The following is a 25,244-nucleotide window of genomic DNA, read 5'->3' as shown; positions in this document are numbered from 1 at the left end:
GTTAGGCTATAGATTTGTAACATTTAAATAGTACAAAAACAAGAGGAATAGCCAGCAAGCACCAGTGGTAGAGCGTGGGTACTCCAATCCTGGATGTGTGGGTTCGAGCCTCGATAACATCACGCTTTTTTCTTCATTTCTTATACCTTTTTGTGTCACGATTTTATCTAAGTTTTTTTTTTTAAATAGTAACAAACTAAGTCATGAGATGCTTGCACATGCGCACTTAGGAATGCCGTAAATATAGCAAAAAAAATCCTTCGTTACGGGCCCGTAAATATAGCCACTTCCTTTTTTTAAACATTTACTAGCTCATGCCCTTTTGAAGTGTTGTGACTACTGCATGTGTCTTGAAGGCAAAGCGGTACATTACATCGTATCGTATAGATGGGCTATTGTCTCACGCAGTCAGACCGCTTTTCCTTCTTTTGCTATTGGGTCGGAAACAAAAGGGTCAGGTGAAATGCAGTGTAGCAGTTTTGTTGTGGCAATTACCTCCAGATTTTGGGAATTTTACTGCACGGCTGATAAAGGCTCACGAACGGCGAGAACTGCACATGATGGCTTCACATTAGGTTTTGAAGCCACGTGTGTGATTCTCATCGATCGATACTGTGCTGCATTCACCAGACCCTTTTCCCTACCTGATGACAGAAAAAAAGGTGATCTGGCTGTGCAAGACTTGTATAAGAACAGAAATGCATTTGGGACTACGCTGAAAGCGGCCACTACAATTGCAATTTGGTGGTCTTGTCTAGAAGTGATTGCTACGGTTGTGCTTGAGTGATTGTTTCTGATCTCTGACCACATAATTTTCCTCACCACTGCTTCATTCATGAGTTGAGAAAGATTGGCTATCTTTGTACAGCAAGTAGTTTGTTTAACCATGTGTAAGCATGTGTTGCCTTTGAGGGTTCTTTCCTTGGTTTTTATTTATAAACAGGACAGCCTGTTGTTAGAATATGATTTGTCTTTCACTAATAGGTGCCTCCCACCCACATGTAACTAGCTGTAGCTAAGCTAAGATGATGTCTGCTGCAACATATTTATGGTGGTCTTGTTCAGTAACATGCTCAACTTACTGTGGTGTGAATTTAAAAATCCAAAATGTTTTAGTAAGTTTTGTGCTTTTCTGGACGACTACATCTGCAGTGGAACCATGTATTTCGCACACCTTTGTGTGTGTGTGTGTGTGCACGCGCGCATTCGCCTTCCAGTCTACCCAGCTGCTTAAATGGGGACCTGGTGGCCTGGTGTCAACTGGGGAAGCAGCCCACCCATCAATGGGTACCTGGTGTAAAATGGGGAAGCAAATGCCTAACTGTCCTAGTCTCGCTTAGTGATGTTGGGGTCGTTGTCGAACTTTAGGTTCTGCGACCTCTCTCCATGAGACCTGGACAGTTCTCCTGCGGGTTACTAGCCTTGCCCCAGGAGGATTTGCCTGCACAAGGCTCAAGTGCCTGAGTGGTGCACAGGCATCCCAGTGCTGGTTCACTGGGCGGAAATAGTTATGTTTTGCATGGCTGCCGGAGGTTTGCTTTTGTGTGTGTACCTATCTATCTGTCTATCTATTTATCTATCTACTTATGTTTGTCTGTACGCACCCACATGAGCAAAATCATTAGCTAAATGGTAAAAGCAGCTTGCACGTAAGAAGTAAAAGCAAAATGAAGTCTGTATTAAGCTTCCACACTGGTAAACTTTGCGCTGAGGTGGTTTCTTCTCGGCAGTCTGAAAAACGGGTATGAGTATGAAAAACAGGTATGGCGACTCTTCATATTCATTTAGTCTATTCTCAAACAAAAATGAAGGGCAGCCTCGAGGCCTTGTCTAAACAATTTGCATGAGAAAGCACGATAGACACACTATAAAACAGTTGAGAAGATACCTCTGTGCATAATTTGCTGTTTAAAGTGGTTTGTTATAGTTATGCTTCCTTAGCAGTGCATAGCAACGTAAGTACCGAATTACAAAATAATTCATGAAATATGCTAAATTACAGTATTTACAAATTTAATTGTCTAGCTGAATTAATAATAACAATAGCATGAATATAACTGCAATTATATACATGGTTGATTAATTGCCTATTTGGTTAGAATGAGATAGTATTAACTGCATAGGCACCTGGTTTTTAGAAGTAGCTTTACATCACCTTGTTTACTCACAGGACTGTGAACAATTTACCTGATTATTTCACTGTTTCCTTATTAGTAAAGTGACACAATTTCAAGGGTTTAAACGTGTGTACATGGGACCATGGATAGACACCCACTGTATAACACAAATGTGCCTTATTATGAAGTTGGCTGTGATTTAGAACATCCCTTTTTGAGTTCTGTTGTATAACCTTCTCACACAAATAATATCTCCATTGTTCTTTAAAATGTTATGTGGTCTGAGGTGATTACGTATTTGTGATATGGTGCCAAAAAGTAACCACCAAAATAAATTGATAGTGGGTAGTTGTGTTGTTGTACAAACTGTGGTCAATAATTGTATGTAAATTGACTGATTTAAGAAACCATATAATTATGCTTTGAAGTGGTAACTAAATACTGTACTGTATGCTCTAACATTATGTTTGTATATAAATTTGTCCTTAGAGTTTATATAAGTGGCACCTGTTAGTGTGGACAGTGAGGTCACCTATGTAATGGATATACTGGCATTATTATGGTCCCAAAGTAAACAGTATGATGTGGGCATCTTCATAATAATCAGGACACTTTTTGTTGGTTCTGAGGCATCCGTTTTATGTAGATTCCATTGTCAAATTTATGTATCCCGAAGGCAGGGCCTATTTAAAGAACGTGACATTCCATTAATCATCTTTCACGATTACTGGAAGCTTGTTTGCGTTTACTGAGCCATTCAACCATGTACTGTACAAAGAGTATACTGTTTCATATCACTAGAAATTGGCGGTAATCTTTGCCTTGTGGTCAAATTGTGTGATCCTTCTACTGGCTTCTTCCTGTATCTGTTACAAGTTGTGTGTCCAGGTCAGTATATCTAAATCCTTCAAGGGTAATGAATAATGATCAGAACACTTGGTTTAATTGTACCTGTAAGTTGACAGTGTTTCCATTTTGAAGCTTATTTTCACCTGTACTATTAGTACTGATTTGTACAGCAATTGAATGCACTCAAGACAGTTATCTGTTACAATGATTAACACTGCTTTTATCATAATGTGTTGCTTTGTCTGAAGTTTACAGAAACATTACATACAGTTGTTATGGAGACTTTTTGGTAACTAAGTAACATGTGTAGGTGATAAAGGGTGTGTTTCACTTGCTTTCTGAACACAAGGGAACTGTTTGTTGTTAGCAGTGACGAATGTGGCACCCTTCCACCATGGGACTAGGACAAAGTGTCCTGATTGAGGTGTTCTGATTTCATGGATCTGAATGTGTTTATTCTAGTAGCTAATACAAATGAGACCATGGACTAGTATCCTAATTATCAAGGTGTACTTGTTTCACAATAGTTCCTTTAATATTAGTCCAGTTCCATTGCTATATCTGAATTCTCAATTTTGGTATGACATCAATCCTGCATACCATCTGTAAACATGTTGTGAGATAGATGATGTTTGGAGATAACAGGTGTCTGGTGTGGTTTCAGAGAGCAGTTGTTTCTGTGTTGGTCTCACATGTTTGTACTGAAATGTGTTTGTTTCTATTGTTGATGGTTACACCTAGAGCTAATTACATTTTCATTTACTCTTGAGATCAAAGCATGTTTGTTGCTTAAGTATGTGTGTGACCTTTTAAATCTCACAAAAGAATTGAATGTTACTCTCTAGCCTAGCTGTTTGTTCTACAACTCAATATAGACTGTCTACAATTTTCTGGGCAAATCTGAAGAATACGAGGTTTGTTTGGAGAGATGAACAAAGTGGCCACATGGCTAGTGCACTACACATGGCACTACCTTGTAACACTAGACACTGTTTACTCTATTATGCAATAGTTCTCTTGACTAATACAACACCAATACAGCAATGTTACAATATCTCACTGCATGGTATAGTTAAGCTCTCAATTTCATACAGATGATTGTGCTTTATTCATCCTTGTAACAGTGTTATATTGTGTGCAGGGCTCAACCCAGAATATAAACCTAGAGGGGGCGAAGTAAGTCACTTCGAATTCTAGGGGGGTCTGGGGGCATGCTCCCCCAGGAAAATTTTGAAAATTTAGTTGTAAATATACTCAATTTTGGTGAAATTTTACTGTGATGCCATTGAATATTGACCATTGGATTATACAACTTTGGGATCAATTAAACCTTTCCATTTCTCAAGGCTTTAGGTATAAACCTAGGGGGGGCAATAGCTAACCCAGAGGGGGCCTGTGCCCCCCCCCCCCCCCCCTAGATTAACCCCTGTTGTGTATTAAATACTATAAAAGTATTTTGTGGCCAATCTAATTCCATGAAAATAGTAATTTTCAGCTTACTATATGTTATATAGAAGTTTGTGTCTGTCTGACATCTGTTGTTAACCACCAGAATGTGTTTCTTCTGAACTCCTTACATTAGTAAACAAGAGTGTTCAGCTGTAGTTTACCTCATGGCTCCACTGTCATATTCTCTACTAGACAATGATATAGTCTCTTGGAAATGACAACTGAGTGTATTGTTAAATATATTGAACAAAAAAAATTCGGCATATTAATTTAATATTTGGACATGTGCTAATTTGACTTTTTTGCTTTTCTCTGAAACTCTTGGACTGGTAGAGATAACCTCATTAAGGCTTTTGTCCCTCCTTGCTTGAAATGTTGTACGTGTTACATTCCCTATGCATGTAGTTTAGTAGGTGGATGTTACATGACATGTTTCCTTTAGTAGACAACTAGTACATGTCAGAGTTCTCATAACATGAAGGGGAAACTGTCTTAATCAGTACAGCAGATTTTTATAAGGTCGAAATTTTTTTGCGAATGTGTTAAATAGCCTCCAGCATAATTTTTTGCGATTATGAGACACAAATAATTTTTCATAATTCTATGAATCTCTTGGATACTATGGCAAAGTTACAAAAACTTATAAATATACAAATAGTTTAGACAAAAGTATGCTCACTTGAAAATTTAAGAAATTCAGTCTACCAGCAGAAATTTTTGTAAGCATGTGCATTTTGAGCAGGCTCTAAAAAAGGAAGACCTCTTTAAAAGCTCTTGGTCAAAAATATCTTTTATAGATTGTAATATGTGTTATACATGTCATTGTCATTCTCAGAAAATGGAAACACATTGTCTACTTGTTTTGTTGTTATTGTTGATCACACTACACAACTCTGAACAACAAGGTGAATAATACACACTGTATTTTGTTATTAGAGATTTCACTCTAATTCATACACTGTACTCCAATACATGTATTACAGGTCTTATTATCCACCCACCTCAAGATGTTACAATATGTGCTGGAGATGATGTAAATATTACTTGTGGACATAACTATAGTGCACCAATATATCCTCTCTGGAGAATAAATGGACAAGCAATTTCTGGTAGTAGAATTGGGACTAACAACACATTTAGTGTGCCAACAGTACCTGATAAAATTGACACAGTATTGACAGTGTATTCTACTGATGAAATATTGAATCAAACTAGATTTGAGTGTGAATTTACATTCATACCAGCTGTACTGAGTCCCATTGGTACACTTACAGTCATGGGTAAGGATTATTGTGTTTATCTTTTTGATCAGTTGTATGAAGTAGACATTAGGGTATCTTTTTTCCCTTATAATCAAGGTGGGGTAATTATTTCTGATAACTCAGTTACTCTGTACAATCGACATCTTTGTACTGATGAACATGGGAATCCTTAGTAGTAAGCTAGAGCCCATGCTTCAAAATTCGATGTTGCAAAAGTTAATGGTAACAGCAAGACAGAGACTGAAATTTTCCTCCATACCTCCTACCAAACTTCACAATGCTCATAAGTGATGTTTATGATGGCTTTTGCAGAGCATCGCGTTTATAGACAGTGTGTGTCTCTGTAATTATGCTTGTTGTCCATTCTGAACTAATTCACATGTCACTCCTCACAGGTCCCCCAACCCGACCAGTTATCAAGGTATTAGAAAGGAGACTGACCTCACTGGTAATATCATGGGACACATTCAGCCATACCTCATGTGGTGATGTGACATACAATGTGACCTTATCTGATGGGACAGCAGAACTGGTGGAGGAGAGAACCACTACTAGTAATACTATCAGTTTCACTGATCTTGATAATGATACTCAATATGAAGTGACAGTGTTGGCTATTAACAATGCTGGACCAGGAACTGTTGTTACTACTAATGTAACCACCTTAACTCCTTCAGGTTAGTGGATGTGCTCGTATGTATATGTACTGGTGTTAGTTGGGAAATGAAAGCACAGCTGGGCATGGCTCGTTTTTGGGTGTTGGGATTGTTGTGGACTTCTGGAACTTTCAATTCTGTAACCTGTGTCCATAAGACATGGTGCAGTCCTCCTGAAGGTTACTACACTGTAGTCCAGCAGACTTGCTTGTATATGTTGACTCTAGTATCTGACAGTTACCCCTGTACCAGTTAACTCCAGAGGCAGCAATGGCAGTGCTTTGTGCAACTGCTGGAAGGCTTGCTATGCAGATCATGATTGTGGAAACATTTTGAAAATTTGTTGCATTTGTAACAGGATCACATGTCTGGGGAATTTTTACATTGAAAGGATCTTCATAATCCTCTATTCATTGTGATGTGTCAGTGCTATGAAATACGGTATTGAAGTACCACTACCTCCACAAACAAAGATTAGAAAGAGGTTAAATGTTGTAACTGTCATATCACCAACAGATACATACAGGATGTTTCTGCTAGGCGGCACAATAATTGTTTGGCTAGTTATCAGTCCACTATATGTGTCATTTGTAGAGAATATTGTCCTGTATGTGTGAATGTCAATTCATTTAACTTACGTGTATATGTACGTATGTATGGTAATGCTGTGTGTTACATGTTTGTTAATCTTTTAGTACCTTCTCCTCCAAGTGATTTGGTAGTCAACTTACAATTTGTTGATTACAAGCCTGTTGTTACCATAACTTGGAATGTGCGTGCGTGCTACATATTTTGAACGCTGATGCAATGTGCACATATTACTGAATCCTGTGTCTATAGACATCATCATCATTGTCACATAACATGACTGAGGTGGAGGCCTTAAATGTCTCTTTGAATGGTGAAGATGATATGACAACAACCTTCCAAGTATCACCTAATGTAACTACCTTCCAAGTGTCACATGATATGACATCGGATGATAATGTTTCCAGACATCTTGATGTTAGAACAGATTACATCATTTCTGTTTGTAGTGTGAACAGTGTGGGATGTAGTGAGACAGTTAGTACTTCATTAGGTATGTACTGTACAGGGGGTTGACTGGCGAGATACTATAGAGCCTGTCTTAGCGGCCACTAAAAAAGGCCACCTTGAAAAGGTCAACTTTAAATTCCATAAGTGGAAAGTTTATATACTAATTCACCTGTCCGTTGGCCTAAAGTTAACCAGTTTAGACAGGTTCCACTGCATACACATTTGTTTCATGCACCTTAAGATGGCATCCTTGTGTCCTGATTTCAGGAATGTAAATGTGTGTACATTAATGCACAGACGTGTGTCTGAAGTCTCCTTGGTGTCCAGATACGTATAAAGAGTTTGTGTACTCAAATACAAAACAAAAATGAAACCTACTGTACACCCTGTAGGACTAGTGTCCTGGTTGTCGTGGTGTCCAGTTTTTTATAATGTATAATCAGGTGGTCCCTTGTATAGCTAAGGTTCTAACATTTCATTCACTGTTATGTTTTATACTTGTATTGTAGCTGTACGATGGCTCCAGTCAGCATCAGTTCAGTTACATCCAAATAACCAGTCCATCTATGTATCATGTAATGTGACTGAGTCAACTCCTACAGTTAAGTGTTTAGCAAGACTGAACTGTTCTGATTGTGATGAGGTCACTTCTGAAGTGTTCACTAGACATACTGAAATATCAGTCATGGCTGATACTGACTATCACATTTCTGTGCTGGTAGTTGAATCACAAAACAGTATGCCACTGGAGAATTACAGTATAGTAGAAACTGTCTCAGTACCAAAACTTACACCAGAGCCGAATCCCACACACCAACCACAGCCGAGCTCAACTCAACAGCCAAGCTCAACACAACAACCAGAACCAACACAACAGCCAGAACCTGGAACATCCTGTAAGTTTTTAACTAGCTTGAACTGGTTAGAAGCTGCACAGTTACACTGTACTGTATGTAGCTAACTGAATGGTTTTTACTTGTGCACTTTCCTATTGACATACTTGGATGATTATATGCTGCAATTGTTAATGGTAACTGTAGGTCTATATCATGGTCTTAAATTGTAGTGACAACAAATTAGATACAGTGCTCTAGCTATATGGTTAAACATTTGTTTTAGGAAGGCGTCGGTGTCATCAGTGTGAACAAGAGACTAATAACTTTAGTCATTGTGTAGGATCCATAAATTGTGAAACTTCCATTTCATTTTAATGCACCATGGGGGAATGCCTCACATGTTCAGTATTGCCAACAAGTGTCCAGTGGAATTTGAGTGCTTGGGATTACAAACACTAAGAAATTGTGTACCAAAATGCATGTTTATATACGTGTATGCCATTTTGAATAGTTGATAGTAGTTTCGAAGTTTGCTTATAATAGCCCTGTATGTTACAGACTGTCCCTAGTGACATATGTACATACTACATCCAATATAGCCTATTGCTGGTGAGAAATTGGTGTGGTTTAAAATGTGGTTAAATCGGTGGAGGGTTGTGGCTCCTTTAGGGCATGCTAAGACTGGAGGATAGAGTCACTACTGTGTCTGGGTTTTTAACTTTCTGCGTTTGGCACTTTTGTACCTACTCCTTGTATTGACAGGCTTTAACCTTCTCAAGGATTGGTCCCTACTGCGATAGCAGTTCCAATAGCTGCAATGTTTAGTGTGTGATACCTACATACTGTTCCCTCCTACAGCTTCTTCATTCCTTGATGAAAATACTACAATATACATTGCTGTGTTGTGTGCAGTTATTGGTGTTATCACTGTATTGCTGGTCATCATATCTTGCTGTTTGTGTGTATTAAGAAGAAAGAGCCGAAGTATGATTATTTATGGAATGCTTTTGTTGTGAGTTTTATGTGATAATTTTATTTGTGTGCAGGAAAGATGAATTTCCTGTCATCTGACATGGAAACAAAAATGTGAGTTATACATAGACAGGGTTCTGCCCACACTGGTCGGCAGTGGTTCAAAACGACCAGTACCCTCTTAAATCCGACCAGTACAATTCTTACATATATCACTGATACACCTGCAAAATACCCTAATATAACACACAACATATCAGTTCATATTAACTTTAGGCCACCACTCAGGAATTTCTGGGCAGAACCCTGCATAAATGTGTGGCATACATGAACTGTTTCATATGCTTTCTATTAACCCAGAGTCCATCTTGACCGATCATCATCACCCAGCTCCAGATCTACTAGTGAATCTATCAAGGATCAGAGTGATGTAATAATTTGTGTTGTAAATTTGTTCGTAGAGGAATTTGTTGTGTGGTTCAATCCATAATGTTTAGCTACAGTGAAACCTGAGGACTTCCTTGGAGCTCTGTAACCATGCTTACCATCCTTGTTTCAACAAATACATTATATGCCAAAAAATCTTGCTCCCAAAATGTCCACTATAAATAGGCTATGCTGTACTATTGTCATGGCCTTCACACATGTTTTTTGTATACATTTAGTACATTAGTGTTTGGTTAGTGAAATTCCATATCACCTGCCTCAGTTAAGATCCCACAGTACCGTACTTAATACTTGGACAAGCTGGACACCTTGATAATCACAATACTGTACTTTGGTCCTAATATATGTAAATGTTCCGTATTATACAAGTTCCATCATGTTGTAATATTACAGTAGTGATGCCACAATTATTGCTATAAATATTATACGTACATATATATAAATTGTGGTGATCAATACAATAGTGCAATATACAGTACCGCTCAAATGTAACGTCGTCTCGCAACAGTGTAAGTAATTACAAAACTCGCTAATTAAAGGGTGTTGCACCCATTTCACTTGCGAGTATTCATTCCATTTCGTTTGGGACGAATACTGGAGAGTAAAATGGGTGCCACGCCTTTCAATTAGCAAGTTTTTTAATTGCTCGCACTCTCACGAGACAACATTACATTTGAGCAATACATATTATCATGATACACCTATGGAATTTTATTCAAAATTTGTAGTTTGCACATGTAGTCAAAAACTGTACTAAAGAGACCTTAAGTCCATTGTTGGTTGTTATTTCTAATTCATTGTGGAATATCAGTTATGGACAAAATGTCTCTATTCTTGATTTGTATATAGCTGTTAACACAGCATTGGTTGGGTCAACCAGGTCATCCGGGACTGACCTGGATTGGATCATGTGAGAAACGAATTAGTTAGTTGGACAATTTGAAAGTATATTAATGCTTCATAGTCTAGTCCTGCTGTATCCCAGCTTCTTTCATGAGCCACACCCACTTATTGGGATTGCTTTGCTGTCTGTACATAGCCATACAGGGCCGCCCAGAGCAGCTAAGGGGCTTAGGACAAAGAGTTAAAGTGGGGCCCCAGGGTCACAACTTCAGCCTAGCTGTAAGTTAAAGACTAAAAAAAGGTCATTATGTGCCAACAATGGCAATAGCTGCCCCTCTCCAATTATATCTCCTTATTTATAGCTACATACATAGCTTGCTATACTGCTGCTCTGAAGAATATGGTGACTGCTACATTAGAATATCTAGATCTTGACTGCTCTAGTAGAGTATATCAAGCTTTCTACCAGGTATTCAACTTTCAGGCTGGGGCCCAGGGCTAAATGCCCCAGTTGCCTCTCCCTGTGGGCGGCCTTGTAGCCATACATACAGTCATGCCCATTCCATTCATCAGTTGTATTACGGTCTGTAGGTATGCACAAATCGATGTATGTTGCTGTCTGCAAACTTATGTGGAGCCACGCCCACTAATTTATTGTTATTGTATGAGACATGGTCTAGTCTTGTGATAGGTCAGCTTCCTTTGTGAGCCATGACAACTTTAATATGTGACCGTCTCAGCAAAATCCCAACTTGTTCGCACAAGCATGCGCATTGCGAAAATCGAAATTTAAAAATAATTTGTAAAATTATGCATGCTACAAAAAAAACTATGCAAGTTTTTATCGGGCCAGTACTCGAAGAAGGAAGACCCAAATCGATTAAAACTGTATACCATCTTATTCGCCTGTTCATGGAGAGTTTGAAATCTATTCTCTAACTTTAACGGTATGTGTGTCACATGTGTTTGTTCACGATGCAGTAAACGTAAACAATATTGTCATTGTTTCTTATACCAAACCGCCTTCATATCCATATGCTCAAGTATCTACAAGGCTAATACTATACCTCGGCTGATGTGCTGATCCATGGTGAACGTTATAATCCAAATTACAACGTTGTAGACTATTCCAAATGGAAGTTATGGCTGTGAATGTAAGCGCCTGTAATTTATTTTCAGTATAGTCACTGTACAAATCGATTATCTTGCTCTTCCTATTGTCTAGCGCTATAATTCCAAAACTACACACCACAGAAGGCTGAAACTTTGGTGGTTTATTCCTTGGACACTGCTAATATTGCTGAGTGAATATATATATTTTTTTAATTGTGTAAACAAGTCGGGTTTTTGCTAAGACGGTCACATATTGAAAATGTGTGATACAGTTTGAAAGCATATGTACGTGCGCCCAGAAAAATAAAGCACTGTAGAGCAATAAAAGTATCATTTGCTTCCAAAATCAAAACCTTTTTGTATAAACATTCCTATTACCATGTGAAAGGAATTTTGAACAAAGTAGAGTGGTACAGCACCACTAGTAGAGTGGTACAGGACCACTCTACCACTCTTTAAGGAAGAACCTACAGGTATGTGAAGCCATGCCAACTTAGAGGAAACGTATCTTGCCATCTGCAAACTTACGTAGAATCACAACCACTGACTGATTATTAATTATAAAACTTGTTTAGTTTTCATATAGCTACCCTTGTACTCATCTTAACACATTAGCCAAGCACCCAAAACGTCAGCTCTTGGCACACCTCAATTTAATTAATTAGGGTCAGTGGGTCATCCAGGTCAACAGTAGTGACTGGTTTCAACACTGGTTTGCCACTATAAATATGCAGTAATAAAGTGATGATGAGCATAAATGTGTGTTGTGATTATCATGATGTTTGTAATAGTTGTAACCCGTGTTACAGCTAATATGTAACACTTATTAGGCTGATAGCCTGTACAGGGCTATCAATCACCCAAGCCAATACGAATGCAGCCACTGGATGTATTATTTATGCACACCTAAAATTTTCCATTATGGGTCAGCAGCTAGTACGTTCGGTTACAATGAACGGACATATCCTAGGGATATCACCGAGAATTCGTTTACGCGAGTTTAATGTTTTAATCAGTGCTATTGAATCATTTATGGAAAAATTACGAAGTTTACTAAAGACCTAGATAGGTAAGCTTACTTGTAGAATGATTATTCCGTACAGAGTGGTAGCTTCATGATGGCGGCATATCTGTATTTATAAACCTGCGAAAACAATTGGTGAATAAGCTATAGCACTAGTTCTCACCTTAGCCCAACATTTTTCAACTCGTAGGATGGCAAGGATAACAAAACTCTGTCTAAGTGGTTTTCATGGCAAAATCCAAGTCGTGCATCCTAATCACGTGAGTACTAATCAATCCCCACAATTGATTTCGGCCTCAACATCCATCACTGCCCAGTTGTGGCCCAGGCTACTTTTTTGTATGTAGCCTGGCTAGCTGGGCTATATACGAAATGTAGCCCAGGTGGCTCCTTTAATCTGAGGTGTACATATTCTATTGTATCATGATGATATGAAAAGTTCTATATGTGACCCAGTCTGAGAAAACCAGTCTTATCGCCCATGTCAACAGATTCGATTTTTCACCCAGGACACAAAGCTACATGAATAAACTATCTAATTCCACAATCAAAATCAGCTAGACTTGAGTGGTCTGGTTTTGCTGGCTGCTTTTCCCAAGCCCAGTGGCGATCCGTACGTGCGGTGTGGGGCCTTAGTGGAGCTCTGGTCAGCCTGGGGATGACTGTATGTGGCTGTACAGCTCTGGTGTTGAATAAGTACCTCTGCTGTGAATTTCCTTTCATTTTAGCCAATTTAGCGACCTGAATGGTCCAAAACTTGGCCTAATTCATCCCTATGCCTTCCTTCTAATTTTTGAACACCATCTTGCCTGCCTTCCGCCCCCCCCCCCCACATCCCACCCATTTTGCAGCTCGCCTGATGCAGTCAACCTCAGCTCAAAAACTATCTAAAATGGTGGGAAACTTAGTTGTTGGCTACTTGCACAGTGGATGCTCCGAAAGGTAAGGAATTGGTGTAAAATGTGTGAAAATTTGGTACACCATTGGCGAGCTACAACACACTAAATTCTTAAAACTGGTGCTTCTCGATACTTTTAAATAGGCGATAAGACCGGTTTTCCCAGACTGGATCACATATTGTGGCATCACTAAATTACACACATGTCTTTAAATGATTCATTCTTTATTGTAGATGCCAACGTATACTGAAGTTGTAGACTTGAAAAAACCAGTAAGTGATTTTGATTAATGTACATACCATGTATGGTAGAATTAACTACTGGTTATTTTCCTATAGAAAAGAAAATCTTCTAAAAGCATAGAGGTATGTGTGTACTGTACATTTTTATAATTTAGAGATGTCATAAATTTGCCTACTTTCTTCAAACCATGACTCATAACTGTATGGAGTTGTGTTCTTCTGAAAAACATTGTATGTTTGGTTGACCATCTGTTAATACAATTTTTTTTTTTTGTAGATACCAAAATACAATGAAGTTTCAGAATTCAAAAGCCCGGTAAGTGATTGATTGGCACATACTGACCCAGTGCATGCACTCTTGGATTTTTAGTTTTTAAATCTTACATCTTATTTGAAAAGTAGTACACTATATCAAATCTTCAGGTGAATGTTATTCGCAGTCTATTTTTTGTTTTTGTAGTTGCCGACATATAGTGAAGTTGCAGACTTCAAAAAGCCGGTATGTACCTGACTTGTATATTTGTGACCATCTCAGCAAAAAACCCCACCTACCACGTTTTTCGAGGAAAACATTTAAAAATGGTGAAAATGCTTGTGCTAAGAGGAAATAATTATGATTGAGTTTTAGTCAGGCCATTACTGAGGAAGGTAAATCTCTAAACAGTTAAACCTATATACCATCTTATTCACATCCTCATGGAGAGTTAGTTTCGTTTCCGTAGTCCCAATGGTATGCACATCACATGCGATACACTAGACATAAACAAAATTGTCATAATATCTTCACACCTTTATATGTGTACATGTATGTGTAAAGTGACTACAAGGCTAAAAAATTATACCTTGATTGATCGATTTGCCAATTCATGGTGAACACTTTAAGCCAACTCTGTAGTATGGCTGTGAATTTAAACACCTGTGGTTTATTTTTCAGTACAGTTGCTATATAGTTGATTTCTTTGCTCTTCATATTGACTAGGACTTTTAAGTCCTTAACTGTTCACCACAATAGGCTGAAACTTTGCTAACCTATACTGTAGAATAGCTGAGAGAAAAAAGGCGGTTGTGTGGACTTGCTGAGACTGTCACAGTTACTGTAGTTGTAATGTACGTATGTATGTGTGTTGCAGTTAAATCAGTAGCTGAAATTTTAATATCTTGTTGTGTGACTTAAAAGTTGTACACATGCATATCTCATACATTGGTTAAATGGTTAAAACTTTATTGTACATACTACATCAAGCCTTGTATGGTTTATTGTGTTGTGTTGAACAGTGTTGTTTCGTTTAATATGTAGGGCGAAAAATCACCGACAAAAACTACTAGTGAATCAACAGAACCACAAAAGGTACACACGTGCGTGCGTGCACACACATCACACACACACTACACATACACTACACACACACACACACACACACACACACACACACACACACCACTACACACTACACACACACACACACCACACTACACACACACACACACTACACACACACACTACACACACACACACTACACATACACTACACACACACACACACACCACACTACGCACACACACACACACACACACACACTACACACACACACACTACACACACACTACACACACACTACACACACACTACACACACACACACTACACACACACACACTACACACACACACACACACAAACATACTGGTGGTTTAAGAGGACAGGTTTACAATTCTTATTACTCCAACATCATGACATATGCAGCAATAGTTTTATTATTGGTACTTACTTATAGTACGTAGATTAATATTATATGCATAAATAATATTCATCAACTTATTTTATATAGCTGGCAGTACCAGACACTTATGCAGTAGTTGACATGACGAAGGTCAGTAAAAATGTGAAGTAGTTTTGCTAATTCTATTGTGACTGGTCATGTGTACAATCACAATAAGTTGTAATCAAACCTTATAGTGATAAACTCACTAGAATCATTCCATTTTGCAATTGATAGAACCTGACTTGTACCATTTATCACCACAATGAATTTATATTGTCGTCTGCATGTATATTTAAAGCCATTAGAGCCAATGGGATTTCTTCTAGAAATCATTACTCAGTCACATAAAATACTCGTCTTTACATTGTGGACCTAGTAATGATACACCCCTTGAACAATATATTGTGGTGTTTGTGGTTCACTAGATAGTGGTGTTTGTGGTTCACTATCTAGTGGTGTCCAGTTAACATTTGCCAAGTTGTAATCATTTCACTTGTACACAAGCCTTTTTAGTATTGAGTAAAACTGATTAGTTTTTTTGTTACAATGGAGAGTCTATTATCCGGGGGAAGGGTGTTCGTAAAAGTTATTCATTTATATGTACAGAGAATTCCACACACCAGGCCAGTTGCTAAAATACTCTAATAGAGCAATCATCTCATGTTGGATGTTTCACTCCTTTAGTATTTTAAAAGGTCTCAAAACCAGCTTATGAATAGCTTCGTGGAAGGACTTCTAATAGAACGCACATAAAATTTCTAAATTTTCATTGGTAGATCTATTAAATTATAAATGTGTTTACCAGTCTGATGTGGAAAATAAAATGGAGTTACAGTTACAGAGTTATGAAGCAAAAACTAAAATCACGTGATCAAGAAACTATAATACAGCAGGGTAAAAAGGTACACAAAAATGTGACCAGACCTGCAAGAATCCCATATGTTAGTGCATTTTTAGAATTCCATTTTATTACATTTTCTTTGTCTAGATAGCCAAAGGAATGGTTGACCAAAGTTTCAGCTCTAGAAGCCTTGAAGTGTTGAAGATACAGTGCCACAAAATGGCAACAACAGGAAAATTGGTTTGTACAGTGACAATACAGAAAATAAACTACAGGTGCTCAGTTAAATGGTCATAAACAGTCCTCTACCAATACAACATTTGCACCATCAGATTCTCCATGAAAAGGCAAATTCTTTGCCGGGTAAGCTTTGCCTTCCAGGCCTTTCCTATGACCAGGGTGAAGGCAAAATGTGAGGTAAAAAATGATAGTAAACCACTCATTCAACGTGAGGCAGACTAACACTCATATCTTCCATATTCTTGTGAGCACTGACACAAAACAAAGATTTCTGAACTTCTCTTGCTTCAAGGATCACGATGGTACCAAGGTATTTGCTGTTACGATCTTCCTTCACTGGGAAACAAGTGCTTAAAAAACTTATGGAATTTTTTTCGATTTTGGAAATATTTCTCCCATTGTGTTTATTGCATTAAACTGTAAAATTAAGCTTGCACTAGCGCATGGGATTCTTGCAGATCCGGTCACAAATTTCAAAAAAGAATATTCACCATGGTTCGAACCAGGGACCTCTGTACCTAACATCCACGTCCTTAGCCATTGAACCACTACTAACTGCTACAATGATCAACCTATGTACACACCAATTCCAAGTTATTCTCATGCTCAGTTTACCATGTAGCTGTGAGCAAAGTTCAATCTTTTTACACGAATACATGTTCATAACTCTGGATGATTACCAGATTCATAGCAAAATTAGAATGTTAATTCTCCTTCATACATACAGTCTTCATTTGTGCCAGAGTTCACAGCAATCGAGTTACTTGTTTGCAATTTTTGCAAAGTATGTGACTAGAAATTGAGGCGCCCACCAGTGTAGATCTCCTACAGCTTAAGAAGGAAGAAAAATAAAGGAAAATATTTTAATTGTTAATATCTCGCAATTGACTGGTGTAAAGTTAGTCTAATTTTCCCTGCAGCCTATCCAACCTGGCAGTTAGCTATAGTGCAAAAATGGTGTGTTTTGGAGAAAGGGCCATAGAGCTACTGTATACATGTGTGAAAGAAAATTCCATTTCTTTCTTCCTGTCAATATATGTATAGTGTGGCATGCTGGCTTTGTTGGCCCCATACACAGTGTAACACACTATTGTGTTCTGTTTGTGGAATGTTTATACAATACATGACCAAAAAGTTTACTATTATTGCAATGCAAAGTCATTAAAATTGTTTTGATGATGTTAATTCCAATATTTTGTGTATGATCCAGACATGTGGGCACAGTCTACACCTCATCACATAACAAGTCATGTGCAGCACTGACTGTGTTTACAAAGCCATTTTGTAGTTTATTATAGGCTGAATATTGCAATAGTACATATACTTCGTGGAAGAAAAAGGTAGGCTTATTTGTGCTACGTGTCTAGTTTTTGTAGATCCTGATTACATACAATATTACATGTTTGAATAGGTGCACAATCAATATAACTTTTTAATGATTTTATTAAGATAACCCAGTTTCCACACTCGCACACACCCACTGCACACAAATTGTATTGTTGGCTTAGTAGACTATCATGCATCACTCTATCAGAACTGGTAATTCTGGTTTCTGTGGTGGACTTTGTGACAACAAGTAGAGCCAGCCATGGTATTTTTAGAATGGTGTTTATAATGTGGTGGGTTAAGCCACAAATTGCAGGATGATGTTATTCATTTTAGTTGGAGCCTTTTGAGCACAAGAAGGGTTCATCTGGATCCCAAATTTGACCTCTGGACTTAACTCGTCTTCTGACTCCATTTTGTGTTTCTATACAAAACCCACCAATCTCACCACCCAGCTTAAAGTACTTCCCTAAACAGGGCATACAATTACACCATACATAGCTGTGCGTACTAGAAAGTCACAATACAGTAATTAAAATCATCATCATATCTGTTAACAACGCTTTGTGTGCTTTGTCGAATTCATTGGCATGTTTGTTTATCTGATTTTATATTTCACTCACAGAAACACAACAAGAGCAACTATGTGGAGTTAGCACATTTTGATGACCGGAGACTCACAGTCATGCCTGTACCAGTACCAGAAGTGACTTATTGAGATGTGAAGGACCTGAAGGTTATTACACTTTACATACTGTTACAGCTCTACAGACTAGAAAGTCACAATACAATGATTGTGTAATACAGTGAAACCTCGATTATCTGAACACCAATTAACCGAACTCTCGATTATCCAAACTCTCAATTATCCGAATGCCAAATTGGTTGCTCAATTAGAGTAGTTTGTTAACAAGTGTATGTTTTATTAGAGTAGTTGAGCAAAGCTAAATATATGGATGTTTGATTTTACATACTATTTGATTATATGAACACCCTTTCCCTTCAATGGATAATCGAGGTTCCACTGTTCTTAAAATTACTGGATCTGCTAAAGCCTGATGCATTCGTGAATTCCTGTTTATTAATCTACTTAGCCAAGCATATGTTCTGGCTAAGTTTTGGCAATAACTTTCAAGTTACAGCATTACGAAGTAGCACCAACAGAAAATCCAATTTGTACATCAAGGTATAGGTAGAGCTGCTTACTGTAACTTATAAACAGATTGACATACAGAGTTGAAATTTGTACCGTCATGTTTGCCATGAGTAGGGAATCAATTATTGGGTAAGAGTTTCATTGTATTACCTTTCTTAACTGCGTATTCCCTTTACAAAGTGAAGAAAGATCAATCGCATACTTTGTTTTGATGTGACGTAAACAGACACCATTAATTGGCGTATCCTTTAGTATATTGCAATGAAACAGTGATTTATGAAATCCTCTAGAGTAGGTGAATAAGATGATATCCAGGATTTTATTGTTAGGCACTTTCTTCACTAAGGACAAAGCATACGAACAAATTACAGATTTTATACAAGTATTTCACCAATCGTATTCAATGCTTTATACTGTGAACTTAGGCTTGCATGATTGTGTCAGGTTTTTGCAGACCCAGTCACATATCTCTAACAATGTTTTGTGTACTTTGTCAAATTCAGTCACATAATGTTTCCTTACTTATCTACTTTATATTTCTTCACTCACAGAAACACAACCAGACCAACTACATGGAATTGGAAGGTTTTGATGACCAGAGACTCACAGTCATGCCTGTACCAGTACCAGAAGTGACTTATTCAGATGTGAAGGTTGACTTGAGGTAGGTACGCTGAAGGGTTCTAAATAAGGGTGGGAATGCGAGTAGCCACTTTTAGAACATTGGCTAGTCACTCACTGAATGCTAGTATAGTAAATGTACATGACTACCTTATATCAGTGTCATGTGGCAGAAGATATCATGGAGCCCCATGTGTATTGTGGACATGTTGGGACCACTCACATATAGTACACAATGATTATCCAGTGTTTAAAATCAACAATGACTGTTCAGTTAGACAATGCTATAGATTAACCAAAATTTTGCTCCTCATGTCCCTAGCAATGCATATTAATGTAAACCATGAATTGCAAAATAATTGGTGAATTATGAAATTAATACCTTACCAGTAATTTGCATCATAGATAGTAGACACCCCTAGCTGGATTGGAAGCACACGTATAGTGCCTATATGAAACTACGCGACTATCCACGGTTTGTGCCTGAAGCTTTGAAACACTGTTTTTCATTCGAAGATTCTGTTTTACTGTCTGGATACAGCTCAGTTACTTTAACTAGTAAGTTTAGTAGATTGTTTCTTGGGTGGTGATTGGCCTACTACTGGTATAGGCACTTTCCATATACAAAGTATTTGAACATGTTTGTGAAAATGGTGAGGTGAACAAGTCTAGTTTAAGGCTGATGTTTACAAGTTCACAAATCCCGCCTCTCATATTAACCTTTCGTGTTTGTCAAACTTCTAGCTAATACACATCAGTACACCCACTATGAGCAGGCCAAACCTTATATTCCATTGTGTTATGTTTACTACTCACCAGTAAGCAAAACACATTCTTATAAACTATAATCCCAGTACTGTGTACGGTATAAGGGATGTAAAGTGCAGATAGATTAGGTGGCGCTTAGAAGTTTCCAATCCAGTATGGGGTGTCTATTATCAATGTTTGTATATATTACTATAACAAGCATGCTATACTTTTCAAATGTCCAGAACGGCAATTATTGGTACATACTGTAATGTAAGAACCTGGTATTGTGTTTGTGGTACTATAGCAGGGAGATTTGAAATGTTGTGTGTCATGGTATGGACTTCACCTGTGTGGCTCTGTAGCTTTAGAAAATAAAATTTAGAAAGAGTTAGTTAATTAATTCAAGGGATAGTATTAACTGGGGACCTGGTTTATTATAGGTAGCACAGCATCAAAGGTGTCCTGATCATGTGATCCACCCAGTGTAGTGACATCTACTGAAGTAAAAGATTTGTTGTGGTTGTCAAGTGATCACACCAGGGACTTCCCCTGATAAGGTACGTGTATTACCTAATATGGATCTGTCATTTAATTATTTTTTTAATTTAGGAGGCATTACAACATGGTCTCCATAGACTACTCACACCCACACCACACCTCCACACTAGGGTATTGGGTCTGGTGATATTGCTGGCAATATCACTTGAAAAATAGCCAATCAGATACTGTATTTCTGAAAAAGTCTGGTCACTTATCAGTTGGTTTTCATGTGAGTCCCATTCAGAATTTTTGTACGAGAAACAACCGACATGCAAATCACTATAACTGTCCATTACCACATCTAGTAGATGATGTAATTCTAAGACATTTTGATTGGCTTAATTTATTTTAAACACATCAGTGTCCAATACTGACCAATATCACCAGATCCTACTCTCCTGTAGAGGTGGGTGTGGTCACTAATGTACTGATTGGACAAATGTGTTCCTACGTGATATCTTAAGAAATAAAATTGATTTTTAACAATATCATACAGTAGGGTAACCTTTATTCCATTATGAGTATTTCTTATGAGAAGTGTTAAAATCTTAGAACTACAGCTGTTAAAGTAAGGGACCTAATAGCACATAACTTATGTTGTTAATGTGAGAAAATTTTGACAAAGTGCCTATTGATAGCAAAAACATCACTGGTCTCATTAAAGAGGTGGCCATATTAATGCATGAGTTCATTACTATTATTGTCTTTGCTAGTTTTGGGACCTATATAGCCAAGGGCGGCCCCAGGAATTTTGGTGACTGGTTTCCAAACTTTTGCTATATGCAAATTTAAATCTAGGAGGTATGGGGGCAAGAAATTGTGTAATTTGAAATTGAATCTGGTAGCAATATTGACAGTTTAAAAATAGAATTGTGTTAGGTATAATGTAGGCTGCTTAATTGTGCTTGCTTCTGGTACAGTATCAGGTGCAAACTAAATAGTTAAGGGACAGAGAAATTTTTTACTGTGTTGGCACAGGTAAATAAAGTAGCTAGCTAGCTACTTACAGTTCTTAAGAGAAATACAAAATGTGGCTGTTCTATTAGAGTGGTTGACTGCTCTATTAGAGTATTTCGATCTGAACTTTTGTGCCATTGCAAATCACTGTAAAATATAATTTTGATTACTTTAATACACTTGACTAGTTTCTGGAAACCTCAGAAACCCCCCCCCCCCCCTCTAGATCCGCCCCTGTATAGCTGGTGGAGCAAGATAAAAACTGAAAAAAAATATACAGGAGTACTGATCTAAGTATAGATTATTGTACAGTATCTTTGCTATTTAGAGACCTGAGGAATATCACCAGAGGTGATTGTGGCTTGTGCAGCTCTGGTCACTGCATGGCTTCCTGATTAAATTAGTGCTAAAATGACTTACTGGTGGGCTTCCTAGATGAATACAACAATCATCTTGATGATCCAGTGATGCTTTCTTTTACACTCTAGCTTGCGATGATTTCTGATGGCTGTTGTGACTGGAATCCAGTAAAGCATGTCACACACACATGACAAAAAATTTGTCACAGGTACCTAACCAGTATAGATACCTACCCACAGGTATCTATTGGATTTTAATCACCTCATTAACGACTAAACTTCAAAGCATACTATGTGTACCATAGTCTAAATGGAAATACTCTACACTGCATGCATAAGCAAATCCTCACATAGTGGCCACCATTTTACAAAGACTTTGGTCCCAAAGATAGTTGAGGCATAGCTATTTAATGACATCGTTGATTAGACCATTCCATTATGCTCGTTACCTCTTTACAATTAAGTCCCAAACATCACATAGCTCGGCTTGAAAACAGCTAGTTATAGGACATCTGATTGATAAGAATTTTTATCTTTCATACAGCTTAGGTGACTAGGGATCTGCAATACATATCGATACAGCAAATAAGTATCACGATACTGTACTTAGAAAATATCGATATATTGAAGTTTTATAGCAGAACAGTCAGTGATTGCTCTATTACTGTAACAGTGATCTAGATACTCAATTAGAAAGCTTCTCTATTTACTTGTGCTATAAAATGCAACGTTACGAGAAGCCATATAAATACGTGTGTATAAGTGCTGCTACTATGGCTAAAATATTTTTACTCGGGTCTTTTAAAAACAGTAGCTGTTACATTTAAGTATAAAGAACTGCACCACCAAGCAGCTGCAGTAAACAACCTGCTGTAGCCATCTTGACAACTCATCAAAATGCGGAGTAATCCAGACAAGCCTTTGTGAGAGCATGCATTAAAATGTTTGCAGTAGATAAATGTCTGGTAGAGGCAGGCATCTGGGTAGAGATGTACTTTTTAACAGCAACTCTGTTTTCAAATATCAGAACACACTAGCTATATGTCACATCAGTATAATACTGTAGTTTCACTAAATAAAGAATTCACAGTGAATGTACGTAAAATCAGTGCAGCTCTTAAGGTACAGATAAATTGGATATTGTTACAATTATTAGCTAGTATGTCAGTCATAGCTAGCCATGACCACTTCATTATAGTATCATGATACAGTATCATATCGAACAGTTTATTGACGGTGATATGTGATACACAAAATTCACTGTATCACAGAACACTATAGGTGACTAGGGTGATTATTGCATGATGTCACAAAGTGTGTAGGACCTACATAATTATACTTGATTCTTTACTACAGGTGTTCTTTAAGAGGTGATCATAAAGTGAGGTTTATCTGTAGCATGGAAGAAGCCTTGACCATTTCCGTTCTCCCTTTTCATTTCTGGTTTCCAATAGCCTTGGTCACTGCACTGAGGTGGTCTTCAGTAAAAGGTCGGCATCAAGTGAAGTTTAATGAGGACATTTCTTGTTTACTGTAAAGGAAGAAAACCACCAAGTAAACAAACATCCATAACACTTGTATACATCAACAATATCAAAACACAATGTAGTGTGTTGTGTGGATAATAAAGCTGACATGCTACACTAATGTGTTATCAATAAGTAGAACAAACACACCAATATCAATTATGTGCACCTCCATGGTTCCTTCCATGGAACCACTTCATGCTATTGAAATACTCTAATAGAACACACATCTGTATTCTAATTGGAACATCGTTGAAAGCAATGGATAAGTTTCTACTGTATGTGATAAATAACTACTCAACTCATTTCACTAGTGAATCTTACCACTAAGGGCTTTTGCATCAATGGACAATATTATTCACAAGAGTATCAGGGAGTTTTGGTTTCTCACATAGCCCAACTATAAATTAGAACAAGCTTAGTTAAGTGTACAATATCTAGATGTGCATAATAAAATAAACGAAACTACTCCACATTTAATACTTGTAATACTCACCTTTGTCATGTCAACTACTGCATAAGCGTCTGGTATTGTCAGCTAATAAAGAGACACATAAAATGATTATTTACAACCAAATGAACGAACACATGTAAATATCATACAGTACTACCCATCATAGAGTGTATAAAAGGGATCATGGAGGTTTGAACTTCCCCACAATATTAACCACAAACCATCCTCACAATACCTTACACCTCCATGTATTGGTTAGGTATAATCAAGCCCACAAGTGTCTTAAGTAAGTGCAATCCAAAGTATTTCCAGTAACTACAGTTTTTAAAAAATTACATTCAAAAGAATATTCTACCTACTAATGCCTTCAGATCAGTACAACAGTAAACACCACAGGCTTGCTGCTTCAGCCTGGCAGATATTTATTGGCACACCACAGTACATACAATGATCACTTCATGGACTACTTGCCTTTGGCTTTGTACTCGTTTGTGTCTTATTTTTCTTTGCTGGCAGTGCAATGTGTTAATACTCACTAGTACATATAATGGTTTCCTTGTGCTGTCTACTATTACAGTTATAATTATCTCTATTTTCCATAGTGACTGGATTGCTGGCAGAGATGCTTCTTGTACTGTTCTCATTTGTAACACCTTGTATGTAACTGAACATAGCTGAACACCAAGTGGCCACTTCACGTTTCAGTAATAAATAATTGGGATTCATGATCAGATGTGATTTATGATATGCTTGGCACCTTTCTTTCTTTTGATGTGGTATGCCTGAGTTCACCTGTCATACCTGTAATTATGTCCCCAAAACAATTGACAGGCAAGTACAAGGAAAATTAAGCTCAATGAAAGCCATGATACAAGGGAGGTGGCCTACAACTGCAAATATACGTACCAACAGACATTTAATCCATAGCTCATACTGTCAGTAAAAATCAATAGTTTTCAGGTCA

General features: G+C 37.6%; 1 protein-coding gene and 1 long non-coding RNA gene across 3 annotated transcripts in view; one reads left to right on the top strand and one right to left on the bottom strand.

Moving 5' to 3' along the window:
* The window catches only part of LOC136267001 (uncharacterized), a 50,101-nt gene that overhangs the window by 4,398 nt on the left and 20,459 nt on the right, over positions 1–25,244 (bottom strand). The gene's annotated exons all lie outside the window — the stretch shown is intronic.
* LOC136266718 (uncharacterized) lies at positions 6,360–23,979 on the top strand. Of its 2 annotated transcripts, none has more exons than XM_066061738.1 (17): positions 6,360–6,892; positions 7,029–7,414; positions 7,881–8,267; positions 9,066–9,191; positions 9,254–9,293; positions 9,540–9,609; positions 13,739–13,777; positions 13,844–13,870; positions 14,025–14,063; positions 14,208–14,246; positions 15,045–15,095; positions 15,577–15,618; positions 18,543–18,653; positions 19,625–19,741; positions 20,889–21,001; positions 21,054–21,213; positions 23,657–23,979. In XM_066061738.1, the coding sequence occupies exons 2-13, from the start codon at positions 7,198–7,200 to the stop codon at positions 18,633–18,635; spliced, it is 1,170 nt and encodes a 389-aa protein (XP_065917810.1). In that variant the 5' UTR covers positions 6,360–6,892; positions 7,029–7,197; the 3' UTR covers positions 18,636–18,653; positions 19,625–19,741; positions 20,889–21,001; positions 21,054–21,213; positions 23,657–23,979. The 2 variants fall into 2 exon arrangements, with proteins under 2 accessions (XP_065917810.1, XP_065917800.1); XM_066061728.1 differs by having other exon boundaries at positions 21,054–21,552.

This window comes from Dysidea avara, chromosome 1, assembly GCF_963678975.1.
Source record: "Dysidea avara chromosome 1, odDysAvar1.4, whole genome shotgun sequence".
Taxonomy (NCBI): Eukaryota; Metazoa; Porifera; class Demospongiae; order Dictyoceratida; family Dysideidae; genus Dysidea; species Dysidea avara.
Note: the sequence above shows the minus strand (reverse complement) of the source record. Positions and strands in the feature narration are given on the sequence as shown.